Consider the following 18,672-nt stretch of genomic DNA (forward strand, 5'->3'; position numbering starts at 1 on the left):
ATTCCTACTACAAAGCTCACACCCCCCCCCCCCCCCCCCCTAAGCTATAATCTATGAAATAAGATCCATCATAATTCAATTTAAACCACCTTCTCTTAGGCCACGCCACATGGATCTCATTAAGGCTAGGAGAGGGAGAGAGGGACGGACCCTTTGGTGGAATCTGAATATAAATACCAAACAGCAAAGGCTACATACAAAGATAGAGAAAGATAGGAGTGGTCTTTCGATTGGTGACAAGGCTTCATTATGGACCTTTTAAATCAACTAAAAGGCATAAACTATAATAGACCCAAGTGTCTAACCAAATGAAATCCTTCCATAAGCTAATGATCATAATATTCAAAAGAGATGTCCACATTACAACTAGGTAAAGAAATGACACTGAGCATCCAAAGAAAATATTCTCAATCTCATCAACTTATGTTTCACAAAGAAAGCAAGAACGAGCAACAATACGCAGCAATGTAAGTAGAGGAGAGGTGGGCGGTTGACAATGAAGTAGTTTCTAGCAAAACCAAGCAGTACCCAACAAAATCAATCATTTCCAAAGATTGGAGGCCAAAAACTATCAAGTAGCCTTTAGAATAAAAAAAATTCAGATCCTTTTAACATCATTAGGAAATACAATAAATCTGCAAGCATAATACCAAAAATATTTCATAGTTTGACCACACACTTTTGTTGGTTAGAAATGAAAAAAGGCACCTTAGAAGGTTTATGAATCAGATCAAAAGTAGCCTTTAAAGATAGAGTATCAAAAACTCAATTGCCATTCAAAATATCAACAAAAAGACCATCACCACCGACAACATGGGAGAAATCAATTTTCAAATCATTCACGGCATGTAAGAAAATACCATCATTTAGAGGACAAGAAAGTTTCTAAAGAAAAATCTTATCATATTTAAATATTTTCGCTCAGTATCGCTCAACCCCAAAGTAATGAAAGTCAAGATCTTTTTAGCTTGATCATTTAGATCATCAAAACAGGTTGAGTTCCAATGAGAAAGGTCCCTTGTAAGACGTCTAAGCTTGAAAGTGAAGGAAGCATGATATACTGGGATTAAGCTAGCCTTAACCACATTATGAAAATATTTATTTTTGATCCAAAAAATTTAAAACCAAAAAAGCCTCTTCTACGAGTCGAAGAACTATTAACATTAATAAAAAGGGAATAATTATCGGAACATGTGTAAGAAAGGTGAGTAACTATACATCTAAAACCATCTCGGGTTAGTGAAGAAATGATCCAAACAGATACAAATCCTAGCTAAGACCTAATGATTATTTGTTCATGTAAAACTTAGACCCAAAAAAATCAAAATCTAACACCCCAACGGAATAAACGAGATTTTGGAAGGAGAGAACATCAATATTGCATGAGAACATCGAATCACCCTATTTATCATGCGCATCCAAAAGATAATTGAAATCCTCTATTAAACACTAGGTAATATCTGCAAGATCAATGAAGTCAGAATATCCAAGAAAATGTATTACAAGAAATCGAAACGATGCTAGCATTAACAACCTAAATCAATCATGGTTCAAAATCCTTATGTTGGATAATAGCAAGATGTCACCCAAAGCTCCCACCAAAGGCCACGTAAAACTCAACCACCAATGGCCCAATGATCGGATAAGTTCCCTTGTGAGATTTGATATCTCGGTTACCACATCGGTAGGATCCACACAAATCACCCACGGGGAAGATCTCACACTCGACACCCATTGACCAATCATTCTTTCTTAGTATTGACCACAGGTTATAAACAGGGTCTAGCACAATAGTGATGACATCCACTTCCAAATGTTCCTAACGTGAAGTCGAGGCTATAGAATTCACAATCTTCTTCCTCGGGGCAGGCACTGAGACATTCATGTCAGGCAACTCTCTATCCGTCCAGTTTTGATCTTTGGACCATATAAATCTCTTTCCAAAACAAGGACAGAACCAATAGACGGGGCATTAGAGCCAATGGGGTTGCTTCAATAGATTTCTTTGGAACAAAAGTTTCTTGCTATAGAAGAGAACAGGACTTACTGAATAGACAACTTGTTCTTAAACAAACTGGGGATTTACTTACTACATGTCAAAACAAGGTCTCATCAGAACTTGACATGGAGAAGTAGCAGATGGTTTCAATCATATTCGAAGAGAAATTATTGGCACAAAATTGCAGTCTATTAAGAGCTACTGTCATTCAATTAGGCTTTTTTAACACAATTAACCAAAATCTAAAAGAAAAATGGAGAACAAATTTCTATAGACAATAAAAAAATGTGTTTCGAAATGTCTGTTATCAGGTCATGTCAACAACAACAAAACGAATATCATAATTCCCATGTTTTTTCTTTGAGAAACACAATGTGAAAACAAGTCCAAATGAATCAAAATATCAAACCTCAACTTTTCGATATCTTGCCACGACGGAAACAAAGCTAACTGAATGCTATAATAGAAAGAACTTAAAAAACTATATTGAAAGAACAAAGAGAAAGAATGATCTTTTCTTCTCGAGTGTCCAGAGAAGAAATCATCTTTCCTTCTGTTATTTACAGCTGCGGTCGTAGTTGCAGCCTGCTCATCATCTGGTGATAAACCGAAGCCGCATTTGACATGGACAGCACTGAATCTGGCACAGTTTCCTCCTTGGGCTCAAGTTTAGGTATCATATATCCTGCTTCAGTAGGCTGGAGATGAGCCAGATAAGGGTGAACTGGAGGCATAACAGACATCTTCATTGCGGCCATCGGACCCAGTCCAGCCATAGCAAGGTTTGTCAAGCCTGGTTGTCCCAATGCAAAAGGGAAGCTGGTTGTTGATCCTAATTGTTCTCTTCCCGGGAAGTTAAATGCATTCAGAGCTGTGTGGCCATCAAACCTCACAAAGCAGTCTTGGGTTGGCTCAGGTCTTTGTTGAAGGATATGCGGTTGAGGAGCTGAGATGGGTGCTGTGTTGGAGGGAGCAGAGTTTATGTGACTGTTGCTTCTTGCTGCTGGGACATCATGATTATGCTTTCCTTCATATGTCGTAATCACTGACTTGAGATCGTGTGAGGCTCTCTCTATGTGCTTCCGAACCATGCACCCTGGATTGGTGCACTTATAATAACTCCTATATCAAAAGAATTGCTTCTTTCATACTTTTTTCTCCAACACCAACCAAGAAGAAAAACATAACAAGGGCAAACCCAATGAACCAGTCTCTCACCAATGTGGAGTCTGGGGAGAGTAATACATGCAACCTTACCTCTATATTTGGAGAGACTGTTTCCGAACCAAGAAGAAAAACTTAAAAACTTCTATATGAACTAGAGTTTCTATGTGACCGTAACTTGAAGTATAACAAAATTATGATAATAGAAGGTACCTTGGGTTTGGATTTCCTTTGACAACCTTTTGTCCATACTTGCGCCAACGATACCCATCATCCAGTATGTCAATCTCACTGGTTGTCTGTACGACCACTCTTGGTTCACGAACTGCTCTTGAAGCTGCACTCATTTCAATAGCACAAGCATCCAGCTTTCTGAATCAGAAGAGAGGAAACCAAACAACTATATATCATAGTCCTCAGACACATAAGAAATGACAAACTGCAGAAAGTCGACATTGTTGTAACAAAAAATTAACCTTCTTTTTGACTCAGTCTCATCTCCCTCACCATCACAACCAAGTGAGACACTGCCATGGGTTGCTCGATCGTCCTCTTCTTCATCATTGGACAATGTGGATGAAACACCAACAACATCAGGGGATAAACGAGTACCATCTTGAATCCGTTGCAAGGCGTTAGAAGTGTCACAGCATTCAGCAGCAACAGGTGCAGATGAAGTTGCCTCCAGTCCATCCCCCAACCATTCTTGGCCTCCATTACCACTTTGTGAGCTTCCTTTTACAGGCTTGCCATCAAAACTTGTTTGTGAACCAGGTTGTTCCGATTCATTAATCTGAGGGTCATTGAATGGGTGAGATGAAGGAACTCCAGACCGGCGATTTACATGGGGTTTTGGGTGATTGTGGGCACTCTTGTAGACTATCTCAGTGATATGGCCTTCGTGAGAGCGCTCCACCTTCTTCTTCACCTGACAATTTGGGTGAGTGCATTTGTAATAGCTTCTCGGATATTCGCTACCCTTTACCTGTTTCTGCCCATATTTTCTCCAATTGTATCCATCCTCAGCTGGAGTGCCAACAGTTGTAGAAAGTTCTCCTCTTAGATCAGCATCCCCGTCCTCCTGGTCATCGACAGCCGGAGAATGGTGACTTGCCACTAATGAGTCACTCATTCTCTGGTTTAACAGAATATTATTGTTGATATCTTTTCTGTCAGGTGGGAAAGAAAAACCAGCCTGAAGATGGATATCATGTTGATTCTGGAAGTTCACACTGCCAGCTTCTATACTTCTTGATTGTGTAGGCTTTTCTGGTCCGGTTGACACTTCCATGCTTGGTAACTCCTGCTGCTGGTCAATATAGAAACAGCCTTACGAAAATTGCTACTGAAAACAATCAATGAAATGGCATAAAAAGAGTTAAAATACTGATATAGATATTTGTAAGCTTGGATGGATCTTATTTTGTCAATGTACTCAGATTTGTACAAGAATCATGAGTGATACTCAAAGAAACTATGAAAGCTAAGACTAGAAGCTATTCCAATACATTTTCAGGGTTAGTAGGAAGATGTCCATCATCAATATATACAAAAATATCAGAAGTATAATCGAGAACTGGCTGTCACAAATGTTGCATCAACCCTGTTGTATATTGACTAGATTATATACTTGATAAGATAGACCTGAATATGTCTTATTTGTATTTAGCTATCTCCTCGGAGGCCTAAACACAATGCAAGGACACACCTAAAATAGTAATCTAATGGTGGTGTATCAGACTCACATACCAAAGACTGAAGGTTCAAAGCCTTATCCAATAATTTCTTTTTACAACTGAAATATTGGTTTCATTGTGTGGCAACCACACTTATCAAAGGTTGGAGGTTCAAAACCGCATATGATAATCTTTTAAGATATCAACTGGCTTGACTGGTATAACAAGATCCTGGGATCCAATCCCGTCTTTACCACTTACTTTTGTGAAAAATAATAAAACACTTACACATGAAATGGGGACAATTGGGCTTCTACATAGAATAAGGACCAGAAGCACAAATAACAAAAACTAAATGAAAATTCTGTTACCATCAACATGCCATCACAAGACGTTATAATACATAACAAGAGCAAAGAACACCATTCACGAAGCTTGCAAGAGTGTGCCACAAAAGGGGAAATCAATATGTATTTTAGTTAAAACTCTACAAACCATGATATGCACCATGACCAGCCAACGTCAAAAGATCCACTTTTGTTTGGAAAACCATAGTGTAGCTTTACATTAAATGAAGTTCAATAGTAACAACAAGCATGATTATTCCTCCAGCAAATTAGAATAGACAATCGAAAGAATGTCTAACAAACACGTCCCAAGATATCTCCCAGCAGGAGAACAAATTTCACAAACTTAAAATGTTGGCTTGCCTCAAGAAAAACAGTATGCCCCTTGATTATTTTCCATAATCATCTTCAATAACTTCTAATCTGTCTTGTTTTTGAATGCCAGCACAGGCATAAACTAAAAGAAAGAAACCATATGTTCATAGCTAACCAGGCAGAAAAGTGCTTCTTTCGAATACCGAATATCAGTCTGTAAGTTATTTGATCATATCAACCAAGTTATTCCATTTCCTATCAGTAGGAGAACTTCTTAAGTTAACAAATCACGAACACAGTAGGCTATGTATGGAAGAAACACAATAGTTTGGTTTGAACAGCAGCAATAATCAATAAAATATATAAAGAGATACTTCTATACAGAGCTTTCCATAAATTAATCAAAAAGCAGGAACACAGTTTTCTACAATGAAATACGTATATGAGTTGACCTTGACCAACACTATCTGGCAGCAGTCAACAAACACAGAGAAATGAAGAAAAAATATCTATAGACTAGAACCAAACACCTGTTGTCTAACTGAAAATTCAGACACACATTTTAAGCAGCATATCTCCAATTTGAGGCATTTATATTGTCCATGATTATAGCAGAACAAAGAGACTGATAAAGAAAATAGATACAGCCTCCTTGCTGAAACATGTGCCATCATAAACTTACTTGGAGTGTGAGTAGAGCTAAGAGCCTATGACCTGGATCCTATCAACTCAAAAGTTAATTGTGGGTTTCAAGTCAAATTCAATTCTATTGAAAATGATCAACAATTCTCAAAGCCTACCAATAAAAGATCATATAACTTTTGAAGCTTTTTAACAAGTGCATCAAGTAGGTTAAGAGAACAAGTTTTGACGGAATAGAAGAGAAAATTGAAGCATTAAAAGAAAACAACTCTTAGTATGAATGCATCTAGGAAATATTTAGGTCAACATATTCATATCAGTGATTGTTATGATCTACATCATAAATTCAAGCACAAGTATCCGTTATACTTTTTAATTTTTTTAGTCTAACAGAAAGCACAATAATCCCAAATCACATGAATTTTGGTTTTTAATGTTTTAAGCATCATATATTATGTCCAATAGAGCATATTTTAGTTATGAAGACCCCATGATGGTTCATTCAGTAGGATTGAGGCTGCAACCCTAACAATATGATTCTAGATCTTTTTTGTACATATCTATAGTGATGGAGAAAAAAAAAACTATTTGTGGAGGCTTAAAGTATGTGATGAATCAGGGGAAAACTATAGCAGCAACAGAATTCTTATTCACCACATTACCTTTGTTTCAGAGCTTGAAAGATTTAAGTGTGATTCTGGAGGAGGCTTAAAGGCAAATGCTTCTGGAATGTCTTCAAATAGGTCATCTTCACTTTTAGTAGGGTCTGATGAATCTGAGACCAGGATTGGGTTTGAAGCAACATTTTCTCCAAACTGGAACTTGCCTGTAGTCGGAGATAGTTGAGCCTAGAAAAATAACAATCAAAAGTAAGGTACAATGGGTTCAACCCAATATGTCATTTCAATTCACCAATAAACTAATAACAGATCTCTTGTGTCCTTGTTACTTGTGTCATTTCATCAGTTCAACACAACATAAGATGTACAGCACCAATATGGTAAAAGTTTTTGTTTATGTATGCAATAGTAAACACAGTTTGAACTAGCAGAAGACTTGGACTTAAAGGCTGTGTGCGACATCACATGATTCTTGAGTAGAATATGATGATTGCCCTTTTCTTTTTCTTTTTCTTCGCATAATGTTTATTCAAACAGATGATTTGTCAGTCTGGTTATGTATGAATTGCTCGGTTACTCGGTGGTGATGAAACATTATCAAATGAAGAAAGATAAATGCCAGAATCTAATTTAGGCTCTTCCTTAATTCACTGGACAAAAACTGATTCCACATAACAACCCATAAGAATTTTCTATAAGAATGTGGATCTGAATGACATTGACAAATGCATGTATCCTAGCCCAAAACCATATGAACGTAGTAAACCTGTAGATTGTTCTTCTTGTCACTCTTCAATTGCTGATCTTAATTTAATACTCATATATCCAACTTTCTTAGAATGTCTTCTAAAACTCATTACAATGCATAATAAATTCAAGGCGTGATATCTTACCATAGGATCAGCAAGAAAAACCGGAGACTCCAACAACATGGTAGGACTAAGACCCGGCGGAATCGTCAAATAAGGGGAATGGATATCTGAGTGTGAAGCCATGCTGGCCGGTGGAATACCAGCTGTGTCAAGCTTGGGCACATTAAACCCTTTTCTTGTGGCCATCCTCTCAGCAAGTCCTCCAGAAGAGCTTGATATGGGAGCACCGAACAATTTGGATTGCAGTGAGAATTCATTCGAGTCATTGACGCCAGCCTCACCCTCTTCTGCTTTTGTGCTTGGGCCCATACTTTGGGTTTCAGATTTCCATGAAGGCCCCACATTTCCATTCTCTGCCAAGAAAATTGAGAGTGACTTCGAACCAAATTCGTCATTCGAAGAGTTCGATAGGGTTCTTGAGCCGGAGTTTGGAGGTGGCCAGTATTCGATTGTGGAGCTGTTGTCCTCTGTCCCAGCCATGAACAAGTCGGTCTTTTGCTTGATTCAGCTTGAAATCCTGTAAGATCTGAGTAGATAGAACAACAAAAGTACATTATAACCGGATCACGCTTATGAATAAGTTGCAGTAGAATTTAGCTACCTACAATCCCACCATAGAAATGCAGGTAAAAGATAAGATTTTGAAGGATTTCCAGCTGCGCAATCAACGAAAAAAGATCGGAATTAAACAAAAGATTCGAAATTTAGGAGATTATAGGTACACGAAGCTCAGCTTAAAACAAAAAGAACCCCGAAATCGAAGAGAAGACGGCAAAAAGCTACGAACTTTACGACGAATTGAGACCCAGCAAGCCCAAATGAACTACCAAAAGCACACAAAATCACGTCTTTGAAGCAAGAAAGCAAATCAGAAGAGAAGAATGACCGGCAAAAGGAAAAGGAGAGGAGGGAGAGGCTTTAGCAGACTATCTAATGATCGGTCCTCTTCGACACGGATACAGCAGGGGAGGCAAACGTACAAGAGACAGAGCTCTATCAATCTTCTTTCTCTGCCTTTGGGGAAACCCACAATTCCCCCAACAGATCTCTCTGCTCTCTCCAAAAAACGAGAGAAAGAGAAGGGGAGGGCGGTTTGACCGGTAAAGGGAGGAGAAGAGCGCGCGAGAGAACCACGAAATAGGAAGGATTCGTTGGCCTGAAGAGAGAGAGAGAGAGAGGAGCGCATTTGATGCAGAAAGAGCTCTTTCATCTGTTTGTTCCTTCTTCCTCTCTCTCTCTCTCTCTCTCTCTCTCCTTTTCTTGGGTATATCATTGAGCCATTTGCTCCACGTAATATTTGTCCATTTACGATGTTAATTTCCTCACAATTTTACATTGACATACACTACTTGAAATTAATCCTTTAATTTAAATGCGTTATATATTTTTAAATGATTTATCCTTTTTTTAGACACTTTTAGTTCCTCAAATTTAGAAAAAAAAAAAGCCTATAAACCTTTTCTTAATCCTCTTAAAATTGATGTAGATATTTCTCCCAACTCTACATAGGTAATCAGTATTTATTTGCTTTATTACCGTATATAATTCTTTTTTATTTCAAGGATTTGAAATAACATTTGAATCTAACAACCAACAACATTGAAAATAGAGAGGAATGAAATTAAGTTATAAGAACGAATGTACTACTACTGATATGAACTTAGGTATTTTAGATTTATGATTCAGGGATAAGTAAATTAATATGTTAGTTATTCTGTTAGATTAAATTATGATAAATAGTATCAAAACTAACCTATATAAAAAAAAAAAAAAAAAGATAAGCAATGTGGATGAGATATGCACATCCTTGACGAAATCATCACACGTGGTTGAGATCATCATACAACCATCGTTATATTAGTTATATTGGTCATCGTTGACGAAATCAAGTTCCTAAGTGGTTGAGATCATCACACATCCTGTTTAATCTCCATTGTAAATGAAGAAGAAATGAATTAGATTATAAGAACTTGATGAATAAATATACTATCATTAACTTAGTTTATGATTGATTAAACTAATAAATTAATGTTACCATTATTTGGTGAGGTTGGGTTGTGACAAAGCAAGTGATTAATTATTGCAACCACTGAATGGGAAATGTTTGGGGAAACAAAGAAAGCATATCAATTTGTTCAAAGTAGAATTAGACAAGACTATGATTCTTTCTTTCTTTCTTTCTTTCTAACTTGTATCGATCATTTCATACTTGATTTGAATAGGTGGAAGGACTATTACTCGTATGCTATGGTTCCACAAATCCAAAACTATGCGAATGCCAAAGAGGTTATTAAGGCTTGTTTGAAAAAGAAGAAGAAATTTCTCTCTTCTTCGCATTGTAGTTGTATGATTCACATTTCAGTCTTCTTCGCATGAAACCATTTGCCACCTTTCTGTTCCCAAGACTTTCTTACGTCACTGTCTTAACTTGTTGTTTAGTTTGTTGTTGTTTAGTTTAGCTTGAAATTGTTTGCCACCTTAATTTGTTGTTGTTTAGTTTAGTTTGAAATTGTTTGTCAATAAAAAGCTGTTGCATTTCTTGGGTTTTGGAATAACAAATCATTTGCAGAATAATATATTGATTTATTTAAAGTGTCTTTTGACTTGCTCTGAAATATAATATATATATATATATAATATTAAATTCTGTTTATATGTCTTATTCATAGCTGAAAGCGAATGGTCGTCAACATCATCACTCCATCCCCTTGGAATGTTGCTTTAGCTTGAAATCTGACCACCTAAGACACTCTTTTTTTTTTGTAGCTCGGAAACAAAAGGGACAACACAATTTCCTAGTCAATATTTTATTTGAAAGTCTATGCCTATGTTAGCAGGAGTTGCTTTTAATCACTGCAAAGAATGAAGTACACACTGTTTCAATCACAGTGTTAAAAGAATTATCATTAATAAGAATAACATGGGGGTAATTGAGAGAATTATGTAAATCAAATATTTGAGCACCACATCTGTAAGTCTTCGGTAGAGATTTTAATTGGATGATGTTGATCCCAAAATGTTAAGATTTTAAGCAAAAGATCAATATATATATATTTAACTCTAATGCCTCTATTCAATGTAGACTTGTTATGTGAAGCTAAGTCTAAATGGATGAATAGTAGTCAAATTAAGAAGATATTATACAAACATTAATTGAACATCCGATGATATAAGATTTGAATTCTTAACCTTTCATATGTATGTCATGATAAATATTGTGATCGAATGATCATTGATCTCAAATGTTTAAGCTGCTAAAAATATGACTCGATATATACTAAATTCTAACCCCTTGAAAATAGAACTAGAGCTAAGAGCTTTATATATATATATATATATATATATATATATATATATATATATATATATAGAATTAAGCATGATAGAGGAGACTCAAAAGATAAATTGTGAAGATACATCCATGGAATTATGTATTTACCGAAAATTTCAAGAAGTGATACCAAAGAATATGCTTGATTGTTTTTGATGATACATCTTCTAACATTAGTACAAGTATAAACTATTTCATTAACTCCAAAATGAGGGAAAACAACAGCTACTACCATTCCACAAGTAGAATAATAGACAGGGATGCATGGCTTCTTCAGCATTTTTGTAGGTCATATTGAAGTCTCAATTTATATCTCAAGTGAGAAGAATTTATCATAAACAAATCACACCATCATCTCCGTTTCTCTAAATATTATGTTTTTCATGATGAGTACCTTAAATATTGATATGATAGTTATGTACTAGATCCATTTAAAAACTCATATGATATAGTTTGAAATCTCCTTCACTTATTTTACTCTTAAAATATTGATTTAATTGATATATATATATATATATATATATATATATATAATACTTGAAATATTAGATCTATTTATTAAAGATTGAGAGTTCGAAACCTCATTAAACATATATTTTTTTGAAAAGTTACAACAAACTTGATTGATAGAGAGTTTATCAAATCATCACAAAGCCTCCGGATCAAAACCAAATTCCCACTTATATTTTGTAAAAAGAAAAAGGTGTACTAAGGTAGTTACTGAAGAAGCTTTATTGAAGAAGAAAACTATCTCTTTCCTATTTATACAGATTACTATTTATATTTCCGAATAAGATTTCCTCGTATAGTTGGGGAAATCTTATCTTCTATTACTTAATTTTTTTCAAATAGATCTAATGTATCCAAATGATATCTGAAAAAGATATGTCTAAATGATGAGCAATTTATTTTAAGTTTTCTTAATTTATGTGCGAGAATAAACCTACCGTAAGGAGTTAAAAGTCATATTGGATGTCAACATGGCAAAATTCATTGCCATGTTTCTATCAAATCAAAATAAAATATTTTTATAATCGTTCAAATCAGAAATATCTTCCGATACGATGTCTTCACATGATAATGATAAAAGGGATCATAACCTTTTCTTTTTATGCTCTATTTCTTTACTTCGTCTCGATCACATGATGATATAAGCATCGGAGGGAGGAAGATGGTTTATGTGGACAAGGCAGTCTCGTCTTTTCCAGAAAAGAGGTTCAGGATGTGTTCCCTTCACATAAAGAATGGAATAGATTAGATGGGTTTCGGTCATCCACCGTGGACGGACGATCCACATCTTGCTTGCTTGCTTGTCTTCGATATCTGTACATGTCGATGGAAGCCGAAGCAGAGTCGGGAGTTCTGTGCGCTTGGATTAGTAAAGCTTGCAAGAGATGGGTTGAAGCCTCTTGACATTGGCAGTCGGATGAGCATATTAACCTTTACACAACAAACGGAATACCGCTGCAGAATCCGTGCATCTAAATTAATGCAACCGACTTGAGGGGGATGTGGACGTCGAATCTCAAGCTTGATGTGACTTCCAAATGTAATAATAGGATATGAAGGTGGAAGAAAGAAATGAGCTACCACGATAATGATAATGAAACCGCACGAATTCTCAATTATCTGGGATTTACTTATAAATCTTTCCTTCTCGAGATAAATAAAAAACTATATGTTAGTTTAAAATATTTAAAGTTTTATTTACAAATTATATTAAGATTTGTTTAAGTTCTCCTGTTTCTCTCATTTTATTAATCAAATCTTTGGATGCAATTTGGTCGAGCCTTCGTCGTAGTAGGTCTTCTAGCGTGGGTCGGGTTTCTCCAACTCACGCTCCTCAAGCGCCATTCACCCTGACCCTCTATCGTAGCAGGTCTTCATATTAAGGTTTTTTAACTTACGTGACTCGAGCACCATTCATCCAGACCCTGTAGGTCTTCAGATTAAGGTTTTTTTATTTACGTGACTCGAGCACCATTCGTTCAGACCCTCCCTCGTAGCGGATCTTTTAACGCAAGTTGACTTTTTTCAAATCACGCGTCTCGTGCATAATTCGACTTGTGCCTCCGTCGTTATAAGTCTTCGGTTGAGTTTTTCCGACTCACACATCTCAGACACCATTAGCCCTAATCCTCCACCATAGCGGGTCTTCTAGCACAAGTCAAGTTTTCTCGGCTCACATGTCCTTTAAGAGCGATCCCAAAGAGACACTTAGACACTTGACCCAATCATGGAGAGTGGCTCTATCGTAAGATGGGATAATATGCTTTCCTCGATCAACATTAATAGTGGGAGGAGAGAGATCGTATCTTTTTCATATCTTCCTCGATTGGTGCCTTAGTAGTGGATGAGATAAATCATATCTTTTTTATATCTTTCTTGATTGACACCTCAATAATGGAGTAGAGAGAGAGAACGAAATCCGACATGGTCCCAAAGGGACATTTTCATCAATTGTGAAAGGAGAGAGATCATCTCCTATCTATAAATCTCCCTTAGCCTATAGTGTGAGGCTCATTTCACTATTTGAGTATCTAACATTTCGAAAGCTTTCTCCTAAATTCCAGCTCTCAAAGGTGAGTCAATCTCTAGGTTGTCCATCGTTTGGCTTCCTCACCTCAAGTCAAGATATATGTCCCCTCTTGCATAAGTTCCTCTCCATCTACTAGCCACCAGTCAATCGAGATCCAATCCCTATCCTCGGACAATTCAAGGGTGGAAAGGGGTGCAAGTCTCTCCATCATTGGGGGAGATAACTCCCATCAACCCAAGGGTTCTTTAGGATTTAGAGTCTATGAAAAGTTCATATGACCGCAACTTGATGGTGAGCGCTCCACTCCTAGAGCGTTTGCGAGTCAAATACTTTATCTCGGATGACTTTGAGCTACAAGCTCCTCGTCCCGACTAACATCCATATGACTCGACGCTCAAGTCATTGTGTTTTCCTAAGTCATTGTGTTTTCCTTCACCTACGACTCACTATCTAGTAGTGTTTATTGAAGAATGCAGGTGTGTCGGTATCACCTCAACCTATAGGCTTTTTGCAACTTATTTTCAATTGTGCAACGAGAAAAATGACTACTATTTAACCATTCGAGAATCACAAAAAACGAGAAAGGACTCATCAGATCCATAGACTAGTATCAAAATAACATCACAAGTCGTTCATGTATAAATAAGATAAAAAAAGACCATCCAAGCTTAAGGCTAAAAAAGGCCATCTACATAAACAAAGCAACACAAGTGCCAAAAGATAAATTGGCAAACCTTGATAAAAATTAGTCTACTTCCTCCATCTTGCTCTCTTCTGCGTCAGCCTCCTCTAGTGACGGCATCTCAGTGTCCTCCACCTTTTCATCTTCATCAATGCTGAGACCTAGTTTCAGCATGCGATGGATCCTGTTCCCGAAAGTGTTGGGATCATCGAGGCTGAAACCAGAAGTGAGGAGAGAAGTCTCAAACAGCAACAGTGTCAGGTCCTTGACTGACTTGTCATTCTTGTCAGCATCGGCTCGCTTCCTCAGCTCCTCCATGATCTGATTCTCCGGGTTGATCTCCATGGTTTTCTTGCTTGACATGTGGCCAGCCATGCTCGAGTCCCTGAGAGCTTGTGCCTTCATAATCCTCTCCATGTTGGCAGTCCATCCATACTCACCAGTGACCAAGCAGCAGGGAGAGTCGACGACACGATCAGACACGACAACTTTCTCCACCTTGTCACCCAGCACTTCTTTGATGACCTTGCAGAGTCCTTCAAACTTCTCCTTCAGGGCTTCCTTCCTCTTCTTCTCATCCTCGCTCTCATCATCAAGCTTCAGTCCCTCCTTTGTCGCAGACACTAGCTTCTTCCCCTCAAATTCCTTCAACTGACCAACAGCATACTCATCGATTGCATCAACCATGAAAAGCACCTCATAGCCCTTCTTCTTGAGCTTCTCAAGGAATGGAGAATTCTCCACAGCCTTTTTGCTCTCACCAGTGATGTAGTAAATGTCATTCTGGCCCTCCTTCATCCTCGTAACATAGTCCTTCAGGCTAGTCATCTCATCTCCACTCTTTGTAGAGTGGAATCTCAGCAACTCTGCGACCTTTGACCTGTTCTGAGAATCCTCATGGATTCCAAGCTTGAGATTCTTTGAGAACGCCTCATAGAACTTGTTGTAGTCCTCTTTGTTTTCAGCAATCTCAAAAAAGAGCTCGATGCATTTCTTGACCAGGTTCTTCCGGATGACCTTGAGGATTTTGTTCTGCTGGAGCGTCTCTCTTGAGATGTTGAGTGGAAGGTCCTCAGAGTCGACTATTCCTTTGATAAAGCTCAAGTACTCAGGAATCAGTTCTTCACAGTTGTCCATAATGAAGACACGACGGACGTAAAGCTTGATGTTGTTAAGCTTTTTCTTTGTGTCAAAGAGGTCAAAAGGAGCCCTCTTTGGCACGAAAAGAATGGCCTTAAACTCAAGCTGGCCTTCCACAGAGAAGTGTTTCACAGCCAAGTGCTCCTCCCAATCATTAGTGAGACTCTTATAGAATGCGGCATACTCTTCCTTTGTGATATCTTCAGGCTTCCTCATCCAGATAGGCTTCTGCTTGTTGACCAAAGACCATTCATGAGAAACCTCCTTAATCTTCTTCTTTTTCTTCTCTTTCTCTTCCTTCTCCTCATCAACATCTTCCACCTTACCTTCCTCAGCGTCCTTTTTGTCCTCCTCATCCTCATCATCAGAAATTTCTTTCTCCGTTGTCTTCTCCGACCAGAGGGAGATGGGATAGCTGATGAATTCAGAGTGCTTTTTTATCAAGTCTTTGAGACGGCGTTCCTCAAGATATTCCAACTGCAAGTGTATGAAGCACAATGGATGATCATATTCATAAGCTAGAATAAATAGACAAGAATAATAACTTTGTCGGACAGGGACATGTCCATTGGGAACAGATTTAGAAGTCAAGACAATAAAGAACATAGATGACACTGATCAATGTCAACACGTGACAGGTCATGCATTTATAAGATTGAAGAAATACAAAGGTAGCATGTACGTATTACTAGAAATGCAATGTAGATCATAGAACTTCTATTTGTACATAACAAAGAAACAAATACAAGAATGTAGTAGCATACAAATTAAATCAAGGCAACCTTCAGATCTTATTTAAACAGTCACTGTTCCAGTTACTGCAGGCAAATCTGAAACTAAACAGTAATCTCATGACACCATATAGACTATGACACTTTCAGAACCTTTAATCTATGGAAATTTAAATTAACATCAGTAGAAGTATTTGCAATACCTCTAGGAGTTTCAAAGATTGGCTCTTCAAGCTTGAGCAAGAGATATAGACATGCATATACCACCATATGAATTATGCATACAGAATTAGTGCACCAAACATGTACATATCACCAGAAATGAATTGTAGATCATAGAACTTCAATTTGTACATAACAAGAAACAAGTACAAGAATGTAGTAATGTAAAAATTAAATCAAGGCAACCTTCAGATCTTATTTAAACAGTCACCGTTCCAGTTACTAAAAGCAAATCTGAAAATAAACAGTAGTCTCACAACACCATATAGACTATGACACTTTCAGCACCTTTAGTCTATGGCAATTTAAATTAACAACAGTGGGAGAAGTATTTGCAATACCTCTTAGGGTTTCAAAATTTTGCTCTTAAGACTTGAGCATGAGATACAATCATGCATATACCATCATACAAATTATGTATACAAAATAAATAGTTATTTTCTTTTCTTGCCTTGATATGATCATCATATGAATACCATCTACTGGTTATGGATATAGAATTAGTGCAAAGTAATATTCTTAATTTTTTTTATATTGTCTTGCCTTATAAATAGCTCCATCTAATAACAGTCATACAACTTATGTATATAGAATTATTGCATAGGGATGTCCTTGATAGTTTTTTTTCTTTTCTTGCCTTGATATTATCATCACATGAATACCATCTACTGGTTATGGATATAGAATTAGTGCAAAGTAAATTTTTTAATATTTTTTCAATTTTCTTGCCCTGATAAATTGCTCCATCTAAAAACAGTGATATAAATTATGTATACAGAATTAGTGCACAGGGATTGTCCTTAATAGTTTTGTTCTTTTCTTGCCTCGATATTATCATCATATGAATACCATCTACCGGTTGGATATAGAATTAGTGCAAAGTAGTGTTCTTGATAGTTTTTTTCTATTTTCTTGCCTTGATAAATAGCTCCATCTAATAACAGTTTCTACATAATGTTTAATGTTGTGAGTTACTACAGCCTCAGAAGTTAGAGCAGATACCAAAGATGGGAGTTAAATGAATACCATATTAACATTATATTGATAGTACGAAAAAGATTATAGTAACAGTACAGTAAAATAACCTAATTATTATAACAAATATAGCGAGCTAGTGCGGTAGCGTGTACCTGATCCTCCTTGAGAAAGAGAGTAATCTTTGTTCCCCTCCCAAGGCTCTCCCCTGAGGTATCCCTGGTGACCGTAAACGAACCCCCGGCCTGTGACTCCCAGACGTATTGCTCGTCATCGTTGTGTTTGGTGGTCACTACGACCCTGTCGGCCACAAGATACGCAGAGTAGAACCCCACACCAAACTGGCCAATCATGCTGACATCGGCCCCCGCGGCGAGGGCCTCCATGAACTCCTTGGTGCCGGAACGAGCGATGGTGCCGAGGTTGTTGACGAGATCGGACTTCGTCATCCCGATGCCGCTGTCGATGATGGACAAGGTGTTGGTGGCCTTGTCCGGGACGATGTGGATGAATAGCTCCGGCTGGGCGTCGAGCTTGCTCTTGTCCGTGAGGCTCTCGAACCGGATCTTGTCCAACGCCTGTTATGGGGCACCAGATCGGTAATAAAAACGGAGAAGGGAACCAAAAAAATGGATATTTTCCCCCTTAAAATCGACATCAAAGGGAGGGACTCACATCGGAGGAGTTGCTGATGAGCTCGCGTAGGAAGATTTCTTTGTTGGAGTAGAAAGTATTGATGATGAGGCTGAGGAGCTGGTTGATCTCGGCCTGGAAAGCGAAGGTCTCCGACTCGGCCGCCATGGCTGGGCTGTGAAGAGAGCTCGAACTCGATCTAGAGGAAGACGAGATCCGATAAAAATTGGGGGCACGATATTGAGGTTGCGAGGAGCGAGGACACCTTATAAAGAAAAGGGAACCCAGTTTCTAGATCCTTCCATTGATCCGGAGAACCGGTTCCGGTGACGGTGCGCGAACTCATCAAGAGGCGGGTTCGATGATATCGTCAACGTCTACAATAACGCCAATCTTAAAGCCAGGTTCTAGATCCTTCCACGGATCCGGGGAACTGGCTCCGATAATAGGACGCCACCTCGTCAAGATTCGGAAATAAAGCCAGTTTCTGGATCCTACCGTGGATCCGAGAACCGGCTCCGACAACGGTTGGCGACCTCATCAAGGTTCCGCTTCAACATTTTCGACATTAATCCGACGTCTATCATAGCGCAAATCTTAAAGCGAGTTTCTAGATCCTTCCAAGGATCCTGACAACCGGCTCCGATGGCGGCTCCAGACTCATTAAGCTGACGTCAATCACACCGCAAATCCTAAAGAATTGAATTTTGTCCCGCCTTCCTTCCGACCGTCGATTAGATGTATAATATACTCTCAAATCAAGCATATTATATATATAATATTT

The 18,672-nt window shown here is 37.9% G+C and overlaps 2 protein-coding genes across 6 annotated transcripts; both read right to left on the reverse strand.

Annotated features, from left to right (window-relative positions):
- Positions 1–2,335: 2,335 nt before the first annotated feature.
- On the reverse strand, positions 2,336–8,846 carry LOC135639655 (probable WRKY transcription factor 2). Of its 5 annotated transcripts, none has more exons than XM_065153510.1 (6): positions 8,616–8,846; positions 7,657–8,161; positions 6,806–6,991; positions 3,640–4,466; positions 3,377–3,535; positions 2,336–3,121 (listed from the first exon to the last, which is right to left on the reverse strand). In XM_065153510.1, exons 2-6 carry the CDS (start codon positions 8,113–8,115, stop codon positions 2,560–2,562), a joined length of 2,193 nt encoding a protein of 730 aa, XP_065009582.1. In that variant the 5' UTR covers positions 8,116–8,161; positions 8,616–8,846; the 3' UTR covers positions 2,336–2,559. The 5 variants fall into 5 exon arrangements, with proteins under 5 accessions (XP_065009582.1, XP_065009581.1, XP_065009578.1 ...); XM_065153509.1 differs by having other exon boundaries at positions 3,640–4,469; XM_065153506.1 differs by having other exon boundaries at positions 3,640–4,472.
- Positions 8,847–14,079: 5,233 nt separating this feature from the next.
- On the reverse strand, positions 14,080–18,137 carry LOC135639741 (heat shock protein 81-1-like). The gene is made up of 3 exons (XM_065153617.1): positions 17,931–18,137; positions 17,411–17,833; positions 14,080–15,804 (listed from the first exon to the last, which is right to left on the reverse strand). Exons 1-3 carry the CDS (start codon positions 18,054–18,056, stop codon positions 14,251–14,253), a joined length of 2,103 nt encoding a protein of 700 aa, XP_065009689.1. The 5' UTR covers positions 18,057–18,137; the 3' UTR covers positions 14,080–14,250.
- Positions 18,138–18,672: the final 535 nt, after the last annotated feature.

Source organism: Musa acuminata, chromosome BXJ3-6, assembly GCF_036884655.1.
Source record: "Musa acuminata AAA Group cultivar baxijiao chromosome BXJ3-6, Cavendish_Baxijiao_AAA, whole genome shotgun sequence".
Taxonomy (NCBI): Eukaryota; Viridiplantae; Streptophyta; class Magnoliopsida; order Zingiberales; family Musaceae; genus Musa; species Musa acuminata.